This window comes from Sapajus apella, unplaced genomic scaffold (assembly GCF_009761245.1).
Source record: "Sapajus apella isolate SASKATOON/1434 unplaced genomic scaffold, GSC_monkey_1.0 scaffold56, whole genome shotgun sequence".
Lineage (NCBI taxonomy): Eukaryota > Metazoa > Chordata > Mammalia > Primates > Cebidae > Sapajus > Sapajus apella.
This window is the reverse complement of record NW_022436996.1, coordinates 6,961,254-6,982,215: the sequence shown is the minus strand read 5'-3', so window position 1 is coordinate 6,982,215 and position 20,962 is coordinate 6,961,254. Positions and strand designations below refer to the sequence as shown.

The following is a 20,962-nucleotide window of genomic DNA, read 5'->3' as shown; positions in this document are numbered from 1 at the left end:
CCAAAGTACACTCCCGGGGCGGGGGAAGGGTACAGCTGCAGAAGAGCCCCTCGCCCCAGGCCCAGAAACACCCCGAGGGAAACTGGGGTGGAGGGGGTGCATTAGAAGGCGCAGTTACATGGCTCCCCCATCCCCCGTCCCGCTGCTTTCCCCACCCACAACCCCTCCCCTCCCCTCCCCTCCCTCCGTCTCCGGCAGCCGCTCGCGGGCTCCACCTCCCCGAAGCGCAGTCCACACCGTCTCTTTTCAGCAAAACAACACAACGCACCGCCCCCCACACCCGCACCCGGCTGGATCCCGGGCTACGCCCAGCCACCCACCAGCCACTCCTGGCCCGGGAGCGCGCCTGGCACCCCCTCGAGTCTGCAGCCGCCCAGCCACCGACCAGCCACCGCCCCAGGCGGGGCTCCAGCCCAGGCTGCACGCGGGCGGAGAATGAGATCGAGCCCCGGCTCCGCCGGCCCACCTCGGGCCCTGTCCCTCCACCCTTTCCCCAGCCGCCGCAAGTGACAAGAGGGGCACGCGCGGCGCGCGCGGGGCGTCCGGCGTTAACCGCTTCGGCGCCAGGACCGGAGCAACGGGAGGGCTGGGGAGCCGGGGACCGGGTGCTGGGACTCACCGGAATGTGCACGCGCAGCGAACGCCTCTTCTGGCTGGCATTTTTCTTGCCGCCGCTCCCGCCGGGACTGGAAACATCTTTTTTCTTCTTGGTGTCCATAACCGCGCTTCCCATAACTCTAACCACAAGTTGATTCTGGGTAACTCCTCGGAGGTTCGGTCTCCTCCTTCCCTCCCCCGGCCGCTGCCGTCGGACTGGAGCCCTGCGCTCTGTCACAGCCCTTCCACCCTGAAGCCACCTCGTGGGGACTTCCGCGGGGAGGGAGGGTGAGCAGGGAACTCGCGCCGCCGTCGCGGGAGCGCCGAGTTCAAGCGTCCCTCCCTACGGAACCGTCGCAGGAAGAGTCAGTCAAAGCCCGTCCGGGTTCTGGTGTCTCGCCGAGTTACGCGCGGCTGAGGTCTCCCGCTGGGTGACAAAGTTTTCTTCCTTTTTCAAATCGAAGAAACATTTTCCACCCTCTTGGCTCCTCCCACAGATTCCAGAGTTAATCGGAAAGGCAGGTGCAATTAAAACCAGCAATTTGGAAAACAACCCTCCTATGCCTGTGCCCAAGTGGGGAATCTGGAGCCGGTGAGACCGTTCGTGCATAAATCTAATCCTTGGCCGCAGAATAAACCAGCCCGGAGCCTGCAGCTGGGTCCGTCCTCCTTTCTGGGCGAGAGGGAGGGCGGCGGGGGAAGAGGAGGTGCAAGGCGAGCCCTCTGCGCAATTGGGCTACGGGCGGCCGCTGGCAGCAGAAGTTCTGGCGGCGGCGAGCTCGGTTCTGCGCGCCGGAGGGGGAGCCCGGAGCCCCGCGGGCCCAGGAGGGCAGGGCGCCCACTCCTCCCCTCTACCCGCGCCGCGGCCCCGGGGGACCGCGAGGGGACAGTGAGGGGCCGGGCCTGGCACCGACGCAGGCTCCGGGAGCTCCGGCGGCGGGAGGCGGCGCGCGTTGAACAGGAAGTGCGCGGCGTGCAGCGCCACCGTCCCACTCCCGCCGCCCCACGCCGCCCCGGGTCGCCGCGCCCGGTCCCCTGCGGCCGCCGCGGCTCGGGACTCGCTCCGAGCTAGTTTCAGATCCATCCCGCCTCCCCGCACCTCGGTGTGGGCCCGACGCCCCCGAAACACGCCCCCGCCCCTCCCCGCCGCGCCGCAGACGCCGCAGCGGGGAAGCCCACGGTCTCCCGGTGCTGAGTGGAGCAGCACGTGCTTCGCGAAACACCGCAGTCCCTGGGTCCCGCCGCCCCCGGCGCGTGCGCTCGAACCCGCCAGGAGAGCGGTGCGTGGCGCTGGGTGCGATTAGGGTCTCGCCACCCCCACCCCAACCCACCCGGCTATTTTCAGGTTCAGCAAGGTTTGCGCAGTGGATCCGCGGTAAGTGCGTGTCCCCACGCCGCGGGAAACGCGGGGCTCCTGAGACTGCAGAAAGAATTGGGGGAAGGAGAGGGCTCGAAGACCAGGGCGAGGGTTCCCCGCGCTGCCCAGGGCCTTTGGAGCCGCGGGTGGGCATCCAGCACCGCCCGCTGTCCAAGGGCCCTAGAGGGGTTGGGGTTGGGGGAGGGGTCCGGTGTGTCCCCACCCCCAGATGCGCCCAGGATCGCTCGACCTCGGCTCCCAGGTGGAAAGTAGGGCGAGTGCTGGCTTGGGGGTCGCTTCCCCTCCTGCTCTAGTTTCTGAGGTTGTGATGACCCCAAAGGTTATTGGCTCTTCCAGAATGCTGACGTCAGCTCAGCCGCTCTGGGTAATCACTAATGCAGGGAGGCCACCCGCAGAAATATCGCGACAGGGGTCGCTTTGGGGACACCATTTACTCCTTTTGAGGTGGTGCTTTCGCAGGAGTCCCTCTTCAGAGGAGGCATGATCAGCCCACCCTAGCGACCATCCCTCAAGAAGCGGGCGTGCGGCCCCGGGGGAGAAGCACCCTTCCTTTTGGCCGCTTGCTGGGTAGCTTCTCCATCCCGAGTTCCTGCAGCTTGCACAAAACCCTTACAGCTTGGGCGGTTCCCTGGCTCACAGGGGTCGGTTTATATTCTTTCTCCTTCTCCCCTGCTCTCTGGTCCAGAATGAAACCAGCTGGAAGATCCCCAGTCCAGAGACAGAGCCTGACAGGGGCAGATGTTCAGGGAGGACCCTGTGTGGGTTCAGCAACCAAGCAGCCATCCTGGTGCCCCACAGGTGGGAGACGTCTTGGCTGGCTTCTTGCTAGAGGATTTTTTTTTTTTTTTGGATGGAATCTCCCTCTGTGGCCCAGGCTGGAGTGCAGTGGCTCAATCTCGGCTCACTGTAACCTCCTCCTCCCGGATTCAAGCGATTCTCCTGCCCCAGCCTCCCAAGTAGCTGGGGTTACAGGCCACCACGCCTGGCTAATTTTTGTATTTTTAGTAGAGATAGGGTTTCACCATGCTGGTCAGGCTGGTCTTGAACTCCTGACCTCAGGTGATCTGCCCACCTCGGCCTCCCAAAGTGCTGGGATTACAGGGGTAAGCCTAGAGGATTTTGAGAGACCCAGCAAGACTGTATTTTTCCACTGAATGCTCAAGATATTGGGTAGAAGTAGAAAAGGGGAGAGGGGTAATATTTAGCCTCCATCCCCACTAAAAATTACTCCCAGTTGTCGTTTGTGTCATCTCTTTAGCTAACAGTTTTAATCCTTGTCAAAACTGATAATTTGCCAGGGTGCATAAGCCACCCCATTTGATGAGAACTGGTTTGAAAGGAAAATGGGGCCATCAGAAGGAAGCCAGTTGATGGAACGAGAAGTCTGGGAAGAGCCCCTGGCAGGGACCTCACTCCACCGGGTGACCTAGAAGGAGAAAGCAGCGATGGTGCTTCTCATTCAAAATGTTTTCTTTATGGACAGTTTTTAGCAATTGTTATAATGTGTACTTGTGTTGATTGATCTGTATAAATATGTAAAATCACTAAAATAAATTTGTTCTCTGAGTTAATTTTGTTGGAACGAAGACTTTAGTGCCTCCCGAATTAAAACATTTACTGTATTGCCTGCATTTTAAGAGCTCACCCCTTTTTTGGGGTCCTTGTGATATTACGAGGTATAAATATTGGGTTTTGTCAGGGTTCCTGGCTCAGCATTCCCATTGCCCTCATCACAATCTTTTGTTATAATGTTGGGGTGCTTTCGGCCTCAGAAGCAGCCCCAGGAAACAATCTCTCCTCTGATCTTCCCCCTGACCGCCTTCACCACCTCACCAGCCCAAGGCAGGACTCTAATTCCCTCCCAACTTTCTGATTGTGGAACTTAAGGGCTTCTATTCAGAAGGGGTCCTGCCCCATTCCTGGGAGGAGGAGATACTGCACAGAGAGTTGGAGAACAATCGGAATAGACAGGCCTTGCGGGGTGTCCACACTTAGTCACTATTAGATCATACCTTTTAGTCCAATCACATTTCTGCATGGTTGTCAATCATGCCTGTTCACCAAAGTCTCTGTAAGAAGCCCAAGAGGTGTGGGTTCGGGGGATTCTGGATCGCTGGACACATGGAGGCTGCTGGAGGACAGTATGCCCGGGGAGGGCGTGGAAGCTCCCTGACTCTTCTCCCTGTACATCCCATCATCTGTGTTCTTGGTAATATGCATTATAATAAACGTGTAAATGTACATTTCCCTGAGTTCTGTGTACCACAGCAAATGAATGAACCTGAGAGGAGGTTGTGAGAACCCCAATTGAGAGCCTAGCCTGTCAGTCAGAAGCTCCAGATACCCAGACTTGGCAGCTGGTGTCTGAAGGGATAGGGGGTGCCTTGGGGACTGAACCCTCAACCTGTGGGATTTGCCGCTATCTATCTCCAAGCAGACAGTGTCAGTAATGTGTGGGAAGACACCTAGCTTGTGTTCACTGCAGAACTGGATGCGTGCTTGGTGATGGGGAGAACCTCCCAACACACGTGTGGTGGCACAGATCTTCTGCATTGACGATTGTTGTAGTGTGAGCAGAGGAAAAACCAATTTGGGATTTTTCCCTTCAGGGCTCTATATGTGAATATCTCTGAATTACAGGAGTTGCTTATAGATGGTGTCAGAAGAAGCGTACATGCCATTGTTTTCCTTCTAAAGATACATCAACAAATTGATCACATATCTTCTAACTGGTGGAGTCTCAGAGTGGAGGGAACACAGTAACTGTCTTGATTTGGGGCATTTTCTGAAAACCCCCATCTTCCCCTCCCGCTGGTGTGCTCACCGTTATTCTAGCCAGGAGCTAACTGTGATGGCCCCACGCAACGTTTTTCATATAATGACCCCTGACGTTCACTGTTTCTGTATGTGCTACCCATGACCTCCTTCATAAAATTAATGCGGTAAAATCTGTGCTGAACAAAAGGACAAAATTTTAAGTAAAGTTCTGACAATGTCACAGATTCTGCCTTTTCTCTCAGGCACCAATATTGCTCGGCTCAGCACTGTTGCTGATCCTGTCTTTATGTAATATTCTAATATTTGGAAATATATTGCATTAAATATTCTTTATCTTGGTGACTGAGGTTTTGGCACCCCCTTAAATTTTGCACCCAAGGCCAGTGTCTCATTCACCTCCCCGTTGTCTGCTGGGAAAGGATGAGAAGGAGAACTTGGCCAGGCCTGGAGCTGGGGCTGGGGCTGGGGCTGGGGTCGGGGATGGGGATGGGGATGGGGCTAGGGCCAGGGCCAGGCTGGGGCTGGGGACAGGGCTAGGGCCAGGGCCAAAGCACCTAGCCTGCTCCAGCCAGAGGACTGCCTCTGACCAGCTACAACGGGGCAGGTCTCTTCTTGCCCCATCTGTAAGAGAAGTGAGATAGTCTTCAGAATATTTCTGTGGCCTCTTTAAGGGAGCATGTATTTTTGTCCTGATTGTATTTGGTACGTCTTTGTTAATTTTATTGCTCTTGTAATTTATCTTTTATGGAATTTTACAAAGTATCATTCCGCCATAAGTTGGAAATCAAAAACAAACAGAAACAACTAAAACACCACCCGATGCCCTTCCTACAGATGACTTGGGATAGCTCGTTGGAGAGAGGGGCATATTGAGTGTATTATCCTGTTCTCACGCTGCTGATAAACACACACCTGAGACTGGGTAATTTATAAATGAAAGAGGTTTAATTGACTCACAGCTCCACATGGCTGCGGAGGCCTCACAATCATGGTGGAAAGCAAGGAGGAGCAAGTCATGTCTTACATGACAGCAGGCAAGAGAGCATGTCTAAGGGAACTCCCATTTAAAAACCATCAGATCTCGTGAGACTTACTATCATGAGATCAGCATGGGAAAGACCCACCCCCGTGATTCCTCCCACAACACATGGAAATTATGGGAGCTACAATTCAAGATGAGATTTGGGTGGGGACACAGCCAAACCATATCACTGAGGCTGCTTCCTGTTGGGGCATCACTGGTCCAGGCTGGTGAGCGTGAGGGTTAATAACATGCAGCTTCTATTGTGTGACAGTGCTAAGGGCCCTTACACGTGTTAGCACATTGAATGAGGGGGCAGATAGGATTGGCATATTTTATACCACACATGCGTTTGTGTCATTGCTGTCCCACTATATTAGTATCCCAGACCAGCATCACCTGCAAATACTTGGGGTCCCCATTTCTGAGTGCTGTCACCTCCCAGGGCTCCAGGTCAACCCACAGGCTTGCAATGGTGAGCCACCTCTTCCCCAGCCAGGCAAAGCTTCCTTCAGAGGTGATCATTTAAAGTGCTGCACCCAGGGCCAGGGCTTACAAACCGCTGAGAAGGGAAACACCCAGAGTATGAGAGTTAACGTAAAGGAAATCCTCAGTTATGGAGGGGACACTAGCTGTTTCATTTCACTTAACCTGATGTTCCAAACTTACTCGTTCCCTTCCACCCTCCCATGCTCTTGTTTGTTTGTTTTTGTCTTGTCTGTTACTCCATATAAATGAAAATGACTTTGGAAACCGTGAGTCATCTTTATATAGCATTAACCACGTAGAAAGTCTTAAAATTGGGGGTGTCCTCATGGGCTTGAAGTCCATGCTGACCCTGGGTAAGTGCTAGAAGGAAGCTCTGTGATCCGGGGATGGATGTCTGTGTCTGATGAGTTCCATTCTCGGTGACAGTGGATTCCACACTGCAAAGAAGAAAGGAACTTTTTGATCACCAATGACACGCCAGGCCCCTTGTTAGGTACTTCATATTAATTATCTCACCTAATTTCCACTAAAATCCCCTCGAAGAACAATCATATCCACTTTACAGATAAAGAGAACAGAAGCCTAGTTGCTGGAATCCGCTTTGACATTCATTTCACTTCTATCCATAGGTATTCATTGGCTATGCCCTCTAGAAAAACACAAAAAACTGTGGCCCCCTCCGCTTTTAAAAACTCTGCTCCAGACTGTAGGAAATGCCTTCGGGGTAACCTTGGAGAACTAAGAAGGACCAACCAAGAATATCTTAGCTGCTTTGGTCTATTTGCCTGTGACAGCTGGAGAGAACAATGCTTTGTATATACAGGAAGCCGATGGCTCCATTTTACAACTCTTAGAAAAACTAAACAGCACGGTCTGGTTCCAGGACTCCGTAAATGCTTTGATAACTCATTAAATACCAAGCTAAGGGGATGTTATCTAATCGTGAAAACCAGGGCAAACAGTCACATTCCAGTTTTTATTTCCTTTCAGCTTGGGCAATGGTTGTGTAACCTTGTGATGGCTTTTGCTCCCTGGTACAAATGGAGTCTTTAGTATGATCCACGCAGAGAGGTGGAGGCAGGGGCCCGGGACGAGTGGGAAGACCACCTTGGGACAACACATCTCCTGACTCCCCGACTGCCCCTGGGTCCATTTTTATTTTTCCTGGCACCTGTGCCAGCCACCTCCTTGGTCTGTGTTCCAGGTAGCTCTTCATCCATGATGCCAGTCAACCAGAAGGCAGTCCTAAGTACTTTGGATTAAGGTAAAGGGGAACCCCGTAGCAGCGTCCTCCCAGATGACAGATTTGCTGTGCATTATCTTCTCTCTGGAGAATGGCGTGGTGTGTCAACCAGCTCTGTGCCTAAGCACGCACTCAGCAGTTCTACAGAAGGACAGATTCAGCAAGCAGGGCATGTGTATCCGCAAGCACTGTGCAGTGAGGAGGTGTCTGTTTGCTGAATAATAGAATAGGTAATCCCCAGCAATGATGCCTTCTTCCTGACTAAGGGTAGTAGACACGTAAATAGCATTAGTTGGGAATATAGTCTTTGGTTCGGTCAACATCTGCCTTTATAAGTGTTTTTGCCGAGTGTCCCATGTGACTTTTATCCTAGTGACCCAGCGTTACCTCCCACTAGGGTGGAAGGTTGGGTCTCCCTAGGCTGCAGAATTTGACTAAAGGTCTGTGTGTGTTGGTTCTTGACTTAGTTGTGAGCTCTCGATGTGCAATAGACATCCTGATTAATCTTGGGAAATTTTGAATATGACTATTACCTGAATATGGCTCTTCACTGATTTCTGACCTCTCACCCGTCTTTTGGCACATGATTATGTAATGCAAATTAATTGTAATAATTTCCCAAGCAAATAAAATTACTTTGGTAATGATATTGGCCTGAAAGTTCCTATACTGCAATGCTCATCTGACTGTTAACTTGCATGAGAGGGTCTGTCTGAAGCCCTGTTTTGCCTGCCCCACTGATACCATCCATTCCGCTGAAATGCAGCTGACACCCAGATCTGACCTCTAGAGTGCCACTTACGGCTTTTCAACATGACTCCAGAACAAACAGATTTTGCATGCTATGCCTTCGGACTTGGCAGCGTTTTCAGAGCAGAGCACCAGCTCATGTTCCAGAGGACCAGGTGCACAGAGACAGAGACCCACTGACCTCCAAGCCCTGCTAGAAAGGCACAGCATCATCCAGACTCTCGTGCAAGCTGTGTTCCGCCCAGAAGCCCCCAACAAACCCTGAGTTAGACTCATGCATGACCCTTCCAGAATTTCTCTGTCCCTGTTCACTAGCACTTCATGCCCTCATCAGTAAATGCCCATTTGGTACACAGCTAAGCCCTCAAAGATGGTTAGTTCAAAAACTCCAGGCGTGCAGGCGGTCTTCAAGGACATAGTGGCCTATGACGATTCTCCTTGTGCCATGTGGGTCAAAAGGTAATTTGTAAAATGTTCCTAAGCCTGACTCCTAAGAATTGCGTGAGGTCTTGGGACAGTGAGAAACTTTCCAAGTAGATCTCCGTACCATGGGCTTGCACAAAGCTCTTTGGATCATTGCAACACACGCTCCTGATAGCACCGTCCTATGAAAGGTCTTGCCTTGTTTATTTCTAGCTCTGCTCATTGTAGCTTTTTGCCCTCTAGGTCAAAAATAAAGCGTAATTACAAAACAAAGTTCCTTGTTCTTTGACCTGCATAAGAGAACATTTTCCTTACATTGCAGAGCTTGTGCACCCATGACCTTAGGGAATTGCCAGTATCTGACAGAGATGGATGCAGACATTTCTTTGGGTATCCAAAGATATTTATGTGCAGGGCGAGAGTGGGAGGGGCTCACTGCCAAAACACGGCATTCGCCAAAGGCCACCAGTGCTCACTGTGGTCCACACTGAGGCCGGCAAATTTGCCTGTGATTCTTGTGATTAGGATGCAAAGAGAGCAGCTGTTTCTCATGGACCTTCAGGGAGTCTGCCTTGGTAGGACCATTGGTTCCAAGCCTATTCTTTATCTTTGTAGGTTTAAGAAGCTGGAGCAAATTGTTCACCAAGGCGCTCACCGACACATCTCTAGAATAGTGTCATGGTGACCATTCCCTCAAAGACTGACCTAGCGGCCAGTGTGGGGCTGTGCTCATTTGCGCAGGAGTCTGTTTCGGTGAGGTCCATTGCGCCTGCTCTTGGATCCAGTCCCTGGCCTGCCCAACTATGGATTGCCAGGGCTCATCGTCCCAGGATCTTTCACCAACTGGTGCTTGGCCAGCTTTGGCCAATAGGAGAAGGTGGGACGGGGGGGGGGGGGGGTAGGAGGACACAGGAGCGAGGGGGCTCTTCTGCTGTTGCTTTGCCATCAGCAGCGTCGTGGGCAGCATTTCCTCCTCTGTGGCTGTCGCCCACTAGCCTGACCCTCCCTCAGTGGACCCAGCTTCTGCCGGGCAGCCTTGGCTGCAGCCCTAGAGTCACTGGACATTTGAGCCGAAGTCTGAAGGATATGGTGGGGGGAGCCATGTGGGTAGCTGGGGAGAGAGCTCCAGGAGACGGAAGGGTGAGCTTGAGGTGTTTGAGTTGGTGAGAGAGAGCAGTAGGACTTAACATATTGGACAGGAAGGGCCGTGGCTTTTATCTGAGTGAGATGAGATGGTGTCGGAGAACATCCGCTAGTGGAATGACACGACCTGCTTCCAGTTTGAAAGGATCTGAGCAGCCTGGCAGCTGTGGAGAGAACAGGTTGTGCGAGTGACAGGGAAAGAACGAGGGGACAGTGAGAAGGCCATTGTGTCATCAAGCGGGAGATGACAGTGCTCGGGCCAGTCTGGGAGAGGAGCGGTGGTGAGAAGTAATTGTTGTTTCTGGATATGTTTTGAAGACAGAATCCCCAGAATTTGGTGGTAGATTGGATGTGGGGTTGGGGAGGAAGAAAGGGTGGCATGGGAGCCCCTGCAGTTACCCCGTTTACTGGGAAGGGAGGAGCAGGGAGGGGCTGGGGAAATCGTTGCTTTTGGATACAGTAAACTTCAGACATACATAGAACGCCCAAGTGCAGATTTCAGAGGGATGGGGGTGAGGGTGGCGGAGACGCTCGTTTGGAAGTCATCCCCTAAGAGATGGGATCTAAAGCCAGGAGGTGGGAAGAGGTGGTCTAGGGTGAGAGTGTAGCTAGCGGAGAAGTTGGGACTGTACCTCGCAGCCTCCGACAGCTGGAGGCTGGGGAGATAGGAAAGAGCCGACGAAGGAGCCAGGAAAGAGCAGCCAGGCAGTCATCAGGGAATCGGAGAGAGTGGCCGCAGAGTGCAGGGAGAGAAGCAGCAGTGACTTAGAAGAGGACGCAGAGTTGACGGGGGCATCTGGCGACCGGGAAGCCGCTGGTTAGCTTGCAGGAGCAGAGGAGCGTGAGAGCTGTAGCCTGCTGGGAGCGGCGCAGGACAGAGAGAGGAAGGGACGCAGTGAATAGCGGAGAACTATTTCTAGGAACTTGGCTGTGTGGGGGAGCAGGGAAATGAGGTGGTGAGCAGGGAAAAATGTGGGTCGAGAGGGTTTTTCTTTTTTCTTTTCCTTTCCTTTTTTTTTTTTTTTTAAGATGGGGGATATGGCCAGGCACGATGGCTCACACTTGCAATCCCAGCACTTTGGGAGGCCAAAGCTGGTGGATCACCTGAGGTCAGGAGTTCAAGACCAGCCCGGGCACTATGGCAAAACCTCATCTCTACAAAAAAAAAAAAAAAAGCCCGGGGGGGGGGGACAATGCCTGTGGTCCCAGCTACTCAGGAGGCTGAGGACTTTTTGAGCTGCAGTGAGCCAAACCCACCCCACTGCATTTCACCCGGGGCAGCAGAGTGAGACCTCATCTCAAAAAAAAAAAAAAAAAAAAAAAAAAGATAAGGGATATTACAGCATGTTCATGTGCTAATAATCCTGTAACAGTCAGAGGAGGGAGTCGTGTTGATGGTGCAGGAAAGAGAAGGGAAAACCCCACAGACAAGAGAGATGAGCTGGACCACTGGCAGGGCTGGCCGCCAACAGGTGGGAGACGGGACAGCTCACCCAGGTGACAGGGAGAGACTCATGGAATGCAGCTCGGGAAACAGTCAGGGAGCTTGTAAAGCTCTTTCCTGAGCGCCTCTGCTTTCCTTGTGAGTAAGAGGCAGTGCCACCAGTGGATGGGAGGTTTGAAGAGACAGAAAAGGTGAGACGGACTCTGGAGGAGAGTGGGAGGGTGGGGTGCCAGCAGGCATTCTCCCCCCACAGAGGAGGCCTGATTCTGACGACGTTCTCTACCTTTTCTTCTTACTCAGCAGTAAGTCTGGAAGATTGTGTCTACCCTTTTATGGAGAGCTGCTTCGTTCTTGAGAATAGCTGCACAGTACTCCATGGTACCAGCATTGTATAAACTACGATCGTTGTTTATACATGTATGTGAGCAGTCCCCTGCTGATGAAAACGTAGGCTGTTTCCAACGCTGGAATGCTGTGCACATGTCCTTTCACACATCTTGGACTGTGGTGAAGGATAAATGCTTAGATAGGGACTTGCTAGCACAGGGCATGAAGACAGGATTCAGCTCCGTAAACAAGTGATTTGTCCTTGGGACGCTCGTCAGTCTGCACCTCACCAACAGTGTCCGCACACACCGGTCCCTCTGCAGCCTCACCCACACGATCTATTTCCAACTTCTTCATATTTGTCCGTCTCTTAGGTGAAGAGTATCTTGTGCCTTTACTGTGTATTTTTCTTGTTATAAATGAGACTGCACGTCTTTTATCAATAAGAACGTGCATCTTTTTACACATTAGTGTGTCTTTTTCAATTCCCTTTCTGTCTCTCATCTATTTATGATTTTTGCCCATTCTCCTATTGGGTGGGTCATTTTCTTATCTACTTATAGGTGCTTTTTATAGATAAAGAAATCAGCTCCTCATCAGTGGGTGGCAAATGTTTCTTCTGTTATTGTCTTCTGACTTTGTTTATTACGCCTTTTTTCCATGTTGGATTTTTTTCTTTTCATATGTTTTATTTTATTAATTTGTTTCTTACGGCCATTGGGGTTTTGTCATATTTAAAGAATCAATTATTTTTTTAAAATCTCCCTCATATTTACTTCTACATTTTTATGGTTTCTTTAGTTTTTTTTTTTTTTTTTTTTTTTTTTTACATAAAAACCATGTTACATTTAAATCTTTTTTTGTCTATCTGGCATTTATTCTGGAAAAGATGTGAAGCAGTGGAGGAGGAGATGGACTTTCACAGTAATTTCTGTCCTATGTATTGATGCTGGACAGGAGGGCTGGGCCACAGTCCTGGACCCGTGGCCATCCCATGCCAGGCTTGGCAGGCACGTGCTCTCTGAGCCTCCACTGCCCTCACCTGTGAAGGAGGCAGCCTGGCGGGGTGACTTCCAAGGTCCTGGGCACTAGGCCGTCAAGGAGTCTGTGGAGGACGCTCTCTACCTTTCTCTCTGGACCCTTGGAGAACTGAGTTGGACACCAAAAGTTTGTGTGTTAGGTGCAAGAAGTGGCTGCTTTTTCTTCCTGCACTCAGGCAATAGATATTTATTGAGTTGCGATGAGTCATCAGAAACCCATCTGCACCGATTGAGCCATCAAATGCCCGTCCTGCTGATGATGGCAGATCACTAGGGCCTTTCCACTGCAGGAGCTTGGGAGTGATGACGCAGTGGACACACAAAGACAGGAAATACCTGCTGAGCCCACTCCCACCACAGCGAGAAACAGAGATGTGGAGTAGTTTCCATTTCACGGTGTGTTCATGGATATGAGCTCATTTCATTCTTACGGAAGGAATTATACTCCCACCCCTACCCCGCCACACAGAAATACAAGGTTTGGAAAGGCTGAGTGTCTTACACAGGGGCCATGTCGGAGATCACCAGGCTAACAGCCATCAGTGGTGGGGCAGAGCCGGGCTGTCATGGCTCTGCATGGAGGCCCACATGCTGATTCAATGGGCTCTGTCATGGCTGACATTAAGCGTCAACTTGGCCAGGCTGCGGCACCCAGCTGTTTGGTCAAACACTGGTCGGAAGCAATGGAGGAGGAGATAGACTTTCACAGTAATTTCTGCCTTATTTATTGATGGCAGGTATTTTTTAGATGAGATTAACATTTAACTCAGCAGCAGACTGAAGGCAGCTCACCCTCCATCCTACAAAGCAGGGTAGGCCACATCCAATCAGCTGGAGACCACGGGAGAAATCACTCAGATGCCCCAGGGAAAAAGGAATTCTGCCTCCAGACAGCCTCTGACTCAAAGCTACAACCTCAGCTCGTACTGAACTTCCAGCCTGCTGGCCAGTCCTGTAGATTGCAGGCTTGCAGCCCCAAATCACAAGCTAATTCCTTAGAGTGAATCAGTCTTATCAGTCTCTCTCCTCTCTCTCTCTCTCTCTTTCACGCGGTCAGTGTGGTTTGCTCTCCAGAGTCTTCTGGAAAATTGCAAAAACTCCACAATTTCCTGGGCACAGGCCCTGTTGCCCTCTGAAGCTAATACACCTGGCCCCCAGAGGAGAGGAATTTTCTAGAAGAGGAGAGTGTGTTTCCTAGAAGGCTGTTACATGTGGGTCCAGGGTGGCCGGGGGCCTGGTGCCTTAGAGATAGGAGCAGTGTTTCTCAGAGTGGTCCTCAGGCCCTGCTGCATAGGGTCCAGGAGTGCCTGGGCTCTTTCCCCAGGCTGTGGTTGGGCAATTTGGGGTAGGGCATGTGTGTGCATGCATGTGTGCATGTGTGTGTCCTTGTGTGTATATTCGTGTGTGTGCCTGTGTGTGCATGTGTAAGCTTATGTGTATATGCATGCATAAACATGTGCATGTGTATGTGCATGTGTGTGTGTGCATGTGTAAGAGTGTGTGTGCATGTGTAAGAGTGTGTGTGTGCACACATGAGTGCATATAGTTTGAGATCCACTGCCCTCGCCCTTCCTCTGATCCTCCTCCTGGAAAGTATTCTGGGAACCAGAGACAAAGCAGCCACACACTTTGCATTTGTCTTTCCTGCTAGAGAATTGCAGGTGCCGTGCTGGGCAACCCTGCTGTCACCCACCAGAAGTGTGGCTGTCCGGGATGCCTTGGAGAATACCCTTCACCACAGAGGCCCTGGGCAGCAGAGCAGGGCTGCCTCCCAGCACACCACGTGTGCCGAGTTCCTTCTCCCAGGGAGGGAATGTGGAGGGGGGTTGCCAGCCTACTTCCCCTTTCCATTTTATGTAGGTGGTATCCGCTGTTTTTTGGACTATTATTTACTTGTCTGCAAACATCTTCAGATCTTTGCCGAAGAGAGACTATCCCATGTGAGGTGTAACGGTTGTTACAGGAACTGGTGATTTTATTCGGGTTTTTCTCCAGTGACTTTCGGATAACTGAATGACGGAAAGAGCTTGAGGTCCGGAGATGCGATCTACTGCAGCGCCAGGCAGAAAGAAGGGATTTTTATTCAGTCAGAAGAGGGATCAGGTGGGATCTGAGAAGAGCGATCCTTAGCAGGGCTGGGCTTCGCACAGGGGACTCTGGAGGGAGAGGAGACACAGGGCTGTCAGGGCTTCAAGGAAAAGGGCACGAGACCACCATGGAGGGCACAGCTTCCACCTGGACCTCTTGGAGGGGACTCCATTTTGTTCCAGAGGCCAAGGCGCCATGGTTGCTAGCCAACTTGGGAATCTGATAGCTTGAACCAAAAAAAAAAAGACAGATGCTAAGGTCTCTAGAGAGAAATTCCTGTTGGGTCTTAGAACCAAGAATAGTTGTCTTTCTCCGGAACTCTCTGTTTGCACCTTGTGAATCCTAGAGCCGACAGGAACGCAGGTCATCCAAGGTGGCCCACCCACAGCAGGTGCGTGCTGCTGGCTTGGTGTGTGCGCACATCCGGCATACACTAATTGCTCTATCTTCCTTTCGGGGGAAGTGACCCCTCTCAGCACAATATTTAGGTCTGGGGGGGATGCCAGTACTCTGCCTCCCTGGTCCTGGCTCAGCCTACCATAATCACCCCCATTTGGGAGACTTGGTCCTCGGTGGCCCATCAGAGCCTTCCCTGGGACTCTAACTGGCGCTGACAGAGCCCTTTCCATTCTTGTCTCGAGGCAGTAAGACTTCAGCCTGGCACTACCCCTGCTCCAGGGACAGCCAGACTGGGAGCCTGGGTACAGCACTCAGAGATGGGAGGAACAGCAAGGCCTGGGTTCCTGCTGTCCCTAAGACCAGTGTCTCCTCTGCTTCTCCCTGTGAGTCAAGAACATGCCCATATTTTCTTAAGATAGCGTGGGATTCCTGTCTCTTGCAACGCAAGGGTCCTAACGAATACACTGCTTACTTTTAATTAATTTAATCATGTTGTCATTTTTGTTCATTTGTGGCTTATTCTTTCTAGAACAAGTGGAGGAGGTAAGGAAGCGTGGCAGGGGGGAGAGAAGCAAAGAAGGGAAGACGTGTTGTGCCGGCAGAGTTACGACTCACACAAGTACCTGCTACTGAGCTGCTGCGGCGTCTCCTCTGCCCCACAGCCCCCACGGCCTTCGCGGTGGTCAGGCCTGCACCCCTGACCAGTGCTCCCCTGGGCAGCATCAGGGTGGGAGCAGTGTTGAACAAGGAACGACTTTGATTTTGTCACAAAGCCTATGCTGGGTGTCTGTGGGGATGGAAAACTTGGTGGTTCATAAAACCCCAAGTCTTGTCAGGCGCGGTGGCTCACACCTATAATCCCACCACTTTGGGGAGGCTGAGGAGGGCGGATCATGAGGTCAGGAGATCGAGACCATCCTGGCCAACATGGTGAAACCTCGTCTCTACTAAAAATACAAAAATTAGCTGGGCGTGGTGGCACATGCTTGTAGTCCCAGCTACTCAGGAGGCTGAGGCAGGAGAACTGCTTGAACCGGGAAGAGAGAAGTTGCAGTGAGCTGAGATCGCACCACTGCACTCTAGCCTGGGCAACAGTGGGAGACTCCACCTCAAAAAAAAAAAAAAAAAACCGAGTCTTTGAGTGGGTGGCCTTCTGACTCCAAATGAGGCTTGTGGGATGCCAGGGTCATTTTCAGCCTCAAGTAAAGCAGAGGCACTGGCTTTTCTTGTTACTGTGGGGATTTAGATAAATAACTGCTTTAACTTGAGTGCATTAATCTTCCGCTATAGGAAAAGAACTTTTCCCTTTGTAATTGAAGAGAGCCTGACTAAAGCTTACTAATGACTGGGATTAGCGATGTCCATTAGTAATTTTTCAAGTTACTTGAGCAAGAAAAAAAAATAGTGACTGCCAAAGCCAAGACTCAGAACCATCAGCTGATGTTGGTCACTTACTTTGACAGGCATAATTCAGGTTCAATTTATTTATGGTTAAATTCCCATAGCACTGTAACCAGATAACTCTGGGCTGAGGGGATGGGCTGAGGAGGGAGGAAAAAAACCTACTTTCCTTTTGGTGTACTCTTACCTCTTCCTCATTTTTTTAACCTTAGTATCTCTTTCCATTTTAAAATTCAGATTCACAAAATGGGCCAGGCTCGGTGGCTCATGCTTGCAATTCTAATACTTTGGGAGGATGAGGTGGGCGGATTATTTGCGGTCAGGAGTTCGAGACCAGGTTGGCCAACATGGGGAAAGCCCATTTCTACTGAAAGTACAATAATTAGCCACGCATGGTGGTGGACGCCTGTGATCCCAGCTACTCAGGAGGCTGAGGCAGGAGAATCGCTTGAATCTGAGAGGCAGAGTTTGCAGTGAGCCGAAATTGTGCGGTTATACTCCAGCCTGGGCAATAGAGCAAGACTCCATCCCAAAAACAAACAAACAAAACAGATTCACAGAATGGTTGATCCCAGGACTGCATGAGATTGCAGAGCAGCCTGCCCTGTGTTCACTTCTACCATTCTACTTTTATTGAGAGCAAGGGAGAGAATGTCACCGAATGCAAACACCAGCATTATAATCTTCCATTGGGAAGATCCACCTGTACGCTAATGATTTTCCCAATGCTCAAAATACTTTAAAACCTCTTTTGTTAAAAAAAATGTAGGACCAGTTTGTAAAACGAAAAATAGCAAACATGTCAATTTCAATAAACTTGTGGTGGAATGTTTGCGAAGGAGCTTAGCAAAATCACCAGTACAGAACAGGAAGTAGATGATCGAATTGAAATTTCTGCAGCAGGTCAAAGTGAGCTCCCTTTATTCTGGTCTCCGTCCACATCTCTCCAGTCGTGGAGTTGACTTTGACGCTTCTCAATGAAAAACTGGATCTGCTTCAGACTGAAATTCTGGTGTCACAGGGATTGCTCAGCTCAGCTCTCTCTCAATACAAACAGACAACTTCACAGCCTCTTGTTTTCTACTCTCTCTGAACAGTCACGATGCCATGCTGAGATGGGATCAGATGTGCAAGAGATTTAATGGAAGAAATGCCCATGAAGGGCCGGGCATGGTGGCTCACGCCTGTAATCCCAGAACTGTGGGAGGCTGAGGTGGGCGTATCACGAGGTCAGGAGCTCAAGACCAGCCTGGCCAAGATGGTGAAACCCTGTCTCTACTAAAAATACAAAAATTAGCTGGGTGTGGTTGTGGGTGCCTGTAATCCCAGCTACTCAGGAGGCTGAGGCAGGAGAATTGCTTGAACCCAGGAGGTGGAGGTTGCAGTGAGCCAAGATCGCACCACTGCACTCCAGCCTGGGTGAAAGAGCGAGACTCCATATCAAAAAGAAAAAAAAGAAATGCCCATGAAGGATAAAGGGAGAAAAAGCAGGAGTGGGTTCAGACCTCCGGGAAGCCTGACCCTGGGAAATGGGTGAGAAGGAAGAGTTGGGTGGGAAGAGCCTCCACCTGCAGCTCAGTTCTGAGCAAGTCTCGGCCAGGCCAGGGGGGTAAGCAAGTGCAGTCTTCAGCTAGAGGATGCTGGGAAAGGGAGGAGTGGGGCGGCTCTGGGCCACCACCCTGCCCTGTTCTCGCCTGGGTCAGCTGGGGAGGGTGTGAAGGACCCAAGGGAGGTTCTGGGCCGTCAGTCAAGGATGCCAGATCCTGGGGTGCCTGTGCTGTGATTCTCCCCTGGGCTTGCCATGACCCCCACGCTGCGCTTCCTCCACCTCCACCCCACCAACACTGCGGCAGTTTCTCAGGGAGGAGACTCAGTGGCCACCGCCGTGGCTGTGGCAGCATCTCCGAGACCACCCAGAGCCCCGTCTGCCCCACATCCTTCCTCCAACCTCATTCGCTGATGCTTCTCAGCAGAACTTCCCCCAAAGGTCAGGCAGGCTGGCCTCTCTGGCCTCTAGATATGATGTTAGGGGCTACATTGTGTCCCTTAAAAAGGCATGTTGAAGCCCTACCCCCAGTACCTGCGAATGTGACCTTATTTGGAATAAGGTCTTGGAGGCATGATCATGTAAGAGGAGGTCACACCTGATGAAGGTGAGCTCAAATCCAAAACGACTGGTGTCCTTAGAGGAAGGAAGAACAGAGACACAGACACAAAGCCACAGGGAGAAGCTGCCCGCAGCCCCAGGAGCTGGAGGAGGCGGGGGAGAACCTCCCATTGGGCCTTGGAGCCTTCGGAGGAAGCGCGGCCAGCCCATACCTTGGCTTCAGACTCGACCTCCAGAACTGTGAGAAAAGAAAGTTCTGTGGATTTAAGCCACGTGGGTTGCGGTGCTTCCTTACCCAGGTCTTTCTGAGCTGCCCTCTGTGCCTTTGTCCCCAGGTCTCCTCCTGCCTGGAACACACTCTCTTCTCTCCTGCACCACCCGGCAACTGTCTCCTTCTAGGGCCCACCTGGAAGACCCCACAAGGGCTCAAGCCCCCCCTGCTCCCCCGCCCTCCCTGCTCCTCCGCCCACTCTGCTCCTCCGCCCTTCCCCTTCTCTGCCCCCCCCACTCTGCCCCTCTGTGTGCCAGGCACTTTCACAGGCCCGTGCCACACCCCTCAGCTTACGCTGAATTATACACTGCCTTGAACCATTTATTTTCCTATCTCGCCTTGCTCCATAAGAGGCTTTTAGGCAAAGACTCCCCGTATTGCTTGCGGAGAGGTTTGTTTCTGTTAGAACTTTTCAAGACTGACTCGATTGTCTATTTTTGGATCCAACTCGTCTCAGACCTCAGACCTCAGCACACACCACAGGCCTCAGCATGTTTTGAGGGCCTGTGGGAGAAGCGCCCTGGCTCACGGGTGCAGGTCCCATGGAAACCCCACTGTCTGAGAGCAGCCTCTGTCCATGTCTGCCACTGGGCAGACCACGCCTGTGCAACGCTCACTGTGGGTCCCAGAGGACGTTCGGTCATTCAGGACTGACCCCCTCATTGGACCAGTCACGGTGTCACACAGACTAAAGCAAAAGCTATGAATGGTGGGATGTGGGCAGGGCCCCAGAGTCGAACCCCTCAAGCGTCAAACTCCAGAAAAGACATTCCAGATCTTGCCACCCGACAGTGATGCGCAAAAACGGGACGGGGGACCCATTTCAAATGTGAATCAGAGGTAATTTGCATTCAGCATTTCCGCAGCCACATTTAGTCCCCGTAAGCTTCATTAAGGCAGATGGTAGCTCCTTTCCAGGCACGGCCAGTGCATCACCAGGCTCTCGTGACGCACTGCCTAAGCTGGCAGAACCAAGGGCTTTAGAGGGAGCTGTGGGACGTGACGAGCGCGCCTGGGCGCAGCTGTGCCCTCCCGGCGCGTCTGTGTGCTCGCCTCTGGGAGGGCTCGGAGGGCTCCTTTTGACCCGTGACTTAGAAGCTGAGGGTGCAGCATCACCATCCTTGCTACAAAATCCCAGGGGAGCCTTGGGGCCCTCTGAAGTCATCCCCACCCCCACCCCACTTTTCAATGAGGAAGATGCTGAGTCTAGAGATGAAAAGTGACTCATTCAAGGTCACAGGGCCACAGCCAGCCATGCTGAGCCACCGCTCACGACATAGCCAGCTTCTGCTGGACGGACCCCTGCCTGGAGCCTCTCCTTAAGCCAGGCGGGTTCTGGGCTCCAGTCACCCACCAGCCGCAGCGTGACTGCGCGCCACACAATCAGCAGCCGGGGCACGCAGCCCTTTACGGGTATTTTAAGCCCTGAAGGAGGAAGCCCATGAGGCAGCGTTGTGAAAAAGGCGAAGGCCTCTAGAAACAGGAAGCATCCTTGCGATCACTGTCCATCCCACAAATCCGCAGAAGGAAGGAACTCAGCTCCCTCATCAGGATGTCGGCTTGACTCCCGCGTGCCTGCTGGGATGGGCAGGCATTTCAGAGAGCCTCAGGGCAGGAGGGGAGTCCCGCCACAGCAGAGGGAGGTAAGGGAGGAGCGGCAGAGGCTCAGCCCAGATGTCTGGGTCCGGAGTGATTCTTGGGGTCACAGAAACTACAGCAGATGCCACAGCTCCAGTGGTGGGACTCCAGAGTGGCCTTCTTCCTGGATAGCTCTTTTTCCTCCTCAGGCAGCAAAGGACTCTTTGGGACTCCTTGGGAAGGGACAGCCCCCAGCCCCAGGCACCCCCATCACTGAGTGTGCGGGCCTCTGGTCCCTCCTGTTGGTAATGGGGTGCTTGGGTGCCCCTTCTCCAGCAGGCTGCTCATTACTAGCCCAGAGGTAGGAAGGGCCGGCCTCCCTCTTTACTTCACATCAGTGGGCTTCAGCGGCAGAGTGAAAACACCCAGGCTCAGGGGCAGCTCCCAGGGCCACCGGTCCTAGAGTGTTTGCGTTGCTATAAAGG

At 52.2% G+C, this 20,962-nt stretch overlaps 1 protein-coding gene and 1 long non-coding RNA gene across 5 annotated transcripts in view; one reads left to right on the top strand and one right to left on the bottom strand.

Annotated features, from left to right (window-relative positions):
• PRKAG2 (protein kinase AMP-activated non-catalytic subunit gamma 2) overlaps positions 1 to 1,514 on the bottom strand; it is a 324,559-nt gene extending 323,045 nt beyond the window's left edge. For 2 of the 4 annotated variants that reach the window (XM_032244967.1, XM_032244965.1), the window contains exon 1: positions 620 to 1,514. In XM_032244967.1, the coding sequence (XP_032100858.1) occupies positions 620 to 733 (114 nt within the window). In that variant the 5' untranslated portion in view covers positions 734 to 1,514. The remainder of the gene's footprint in view (positions 1 to 619) is intronic. The other 2 variants (XM_032244964.1, XM_032244973.1) reach the window with 2 other exon arrangements.
• LOC116527825 lies at positions 1,513 to 16,044 on the top strand. The gene is made up of 4 exons (XR_004258753.1): positions 1,513 to 1,972; positions 2,661 to 2,782; positions 9,850 to 9,855; positions 16,033 to 16,044. It is a non-coding gene; the product is annotated as an uncharacterized LOC116527825 (long non-coding RNA).
• The last annotated feature ends 4,918 nt before the right edge of the window (positions 16,045 to 20,962 follow it).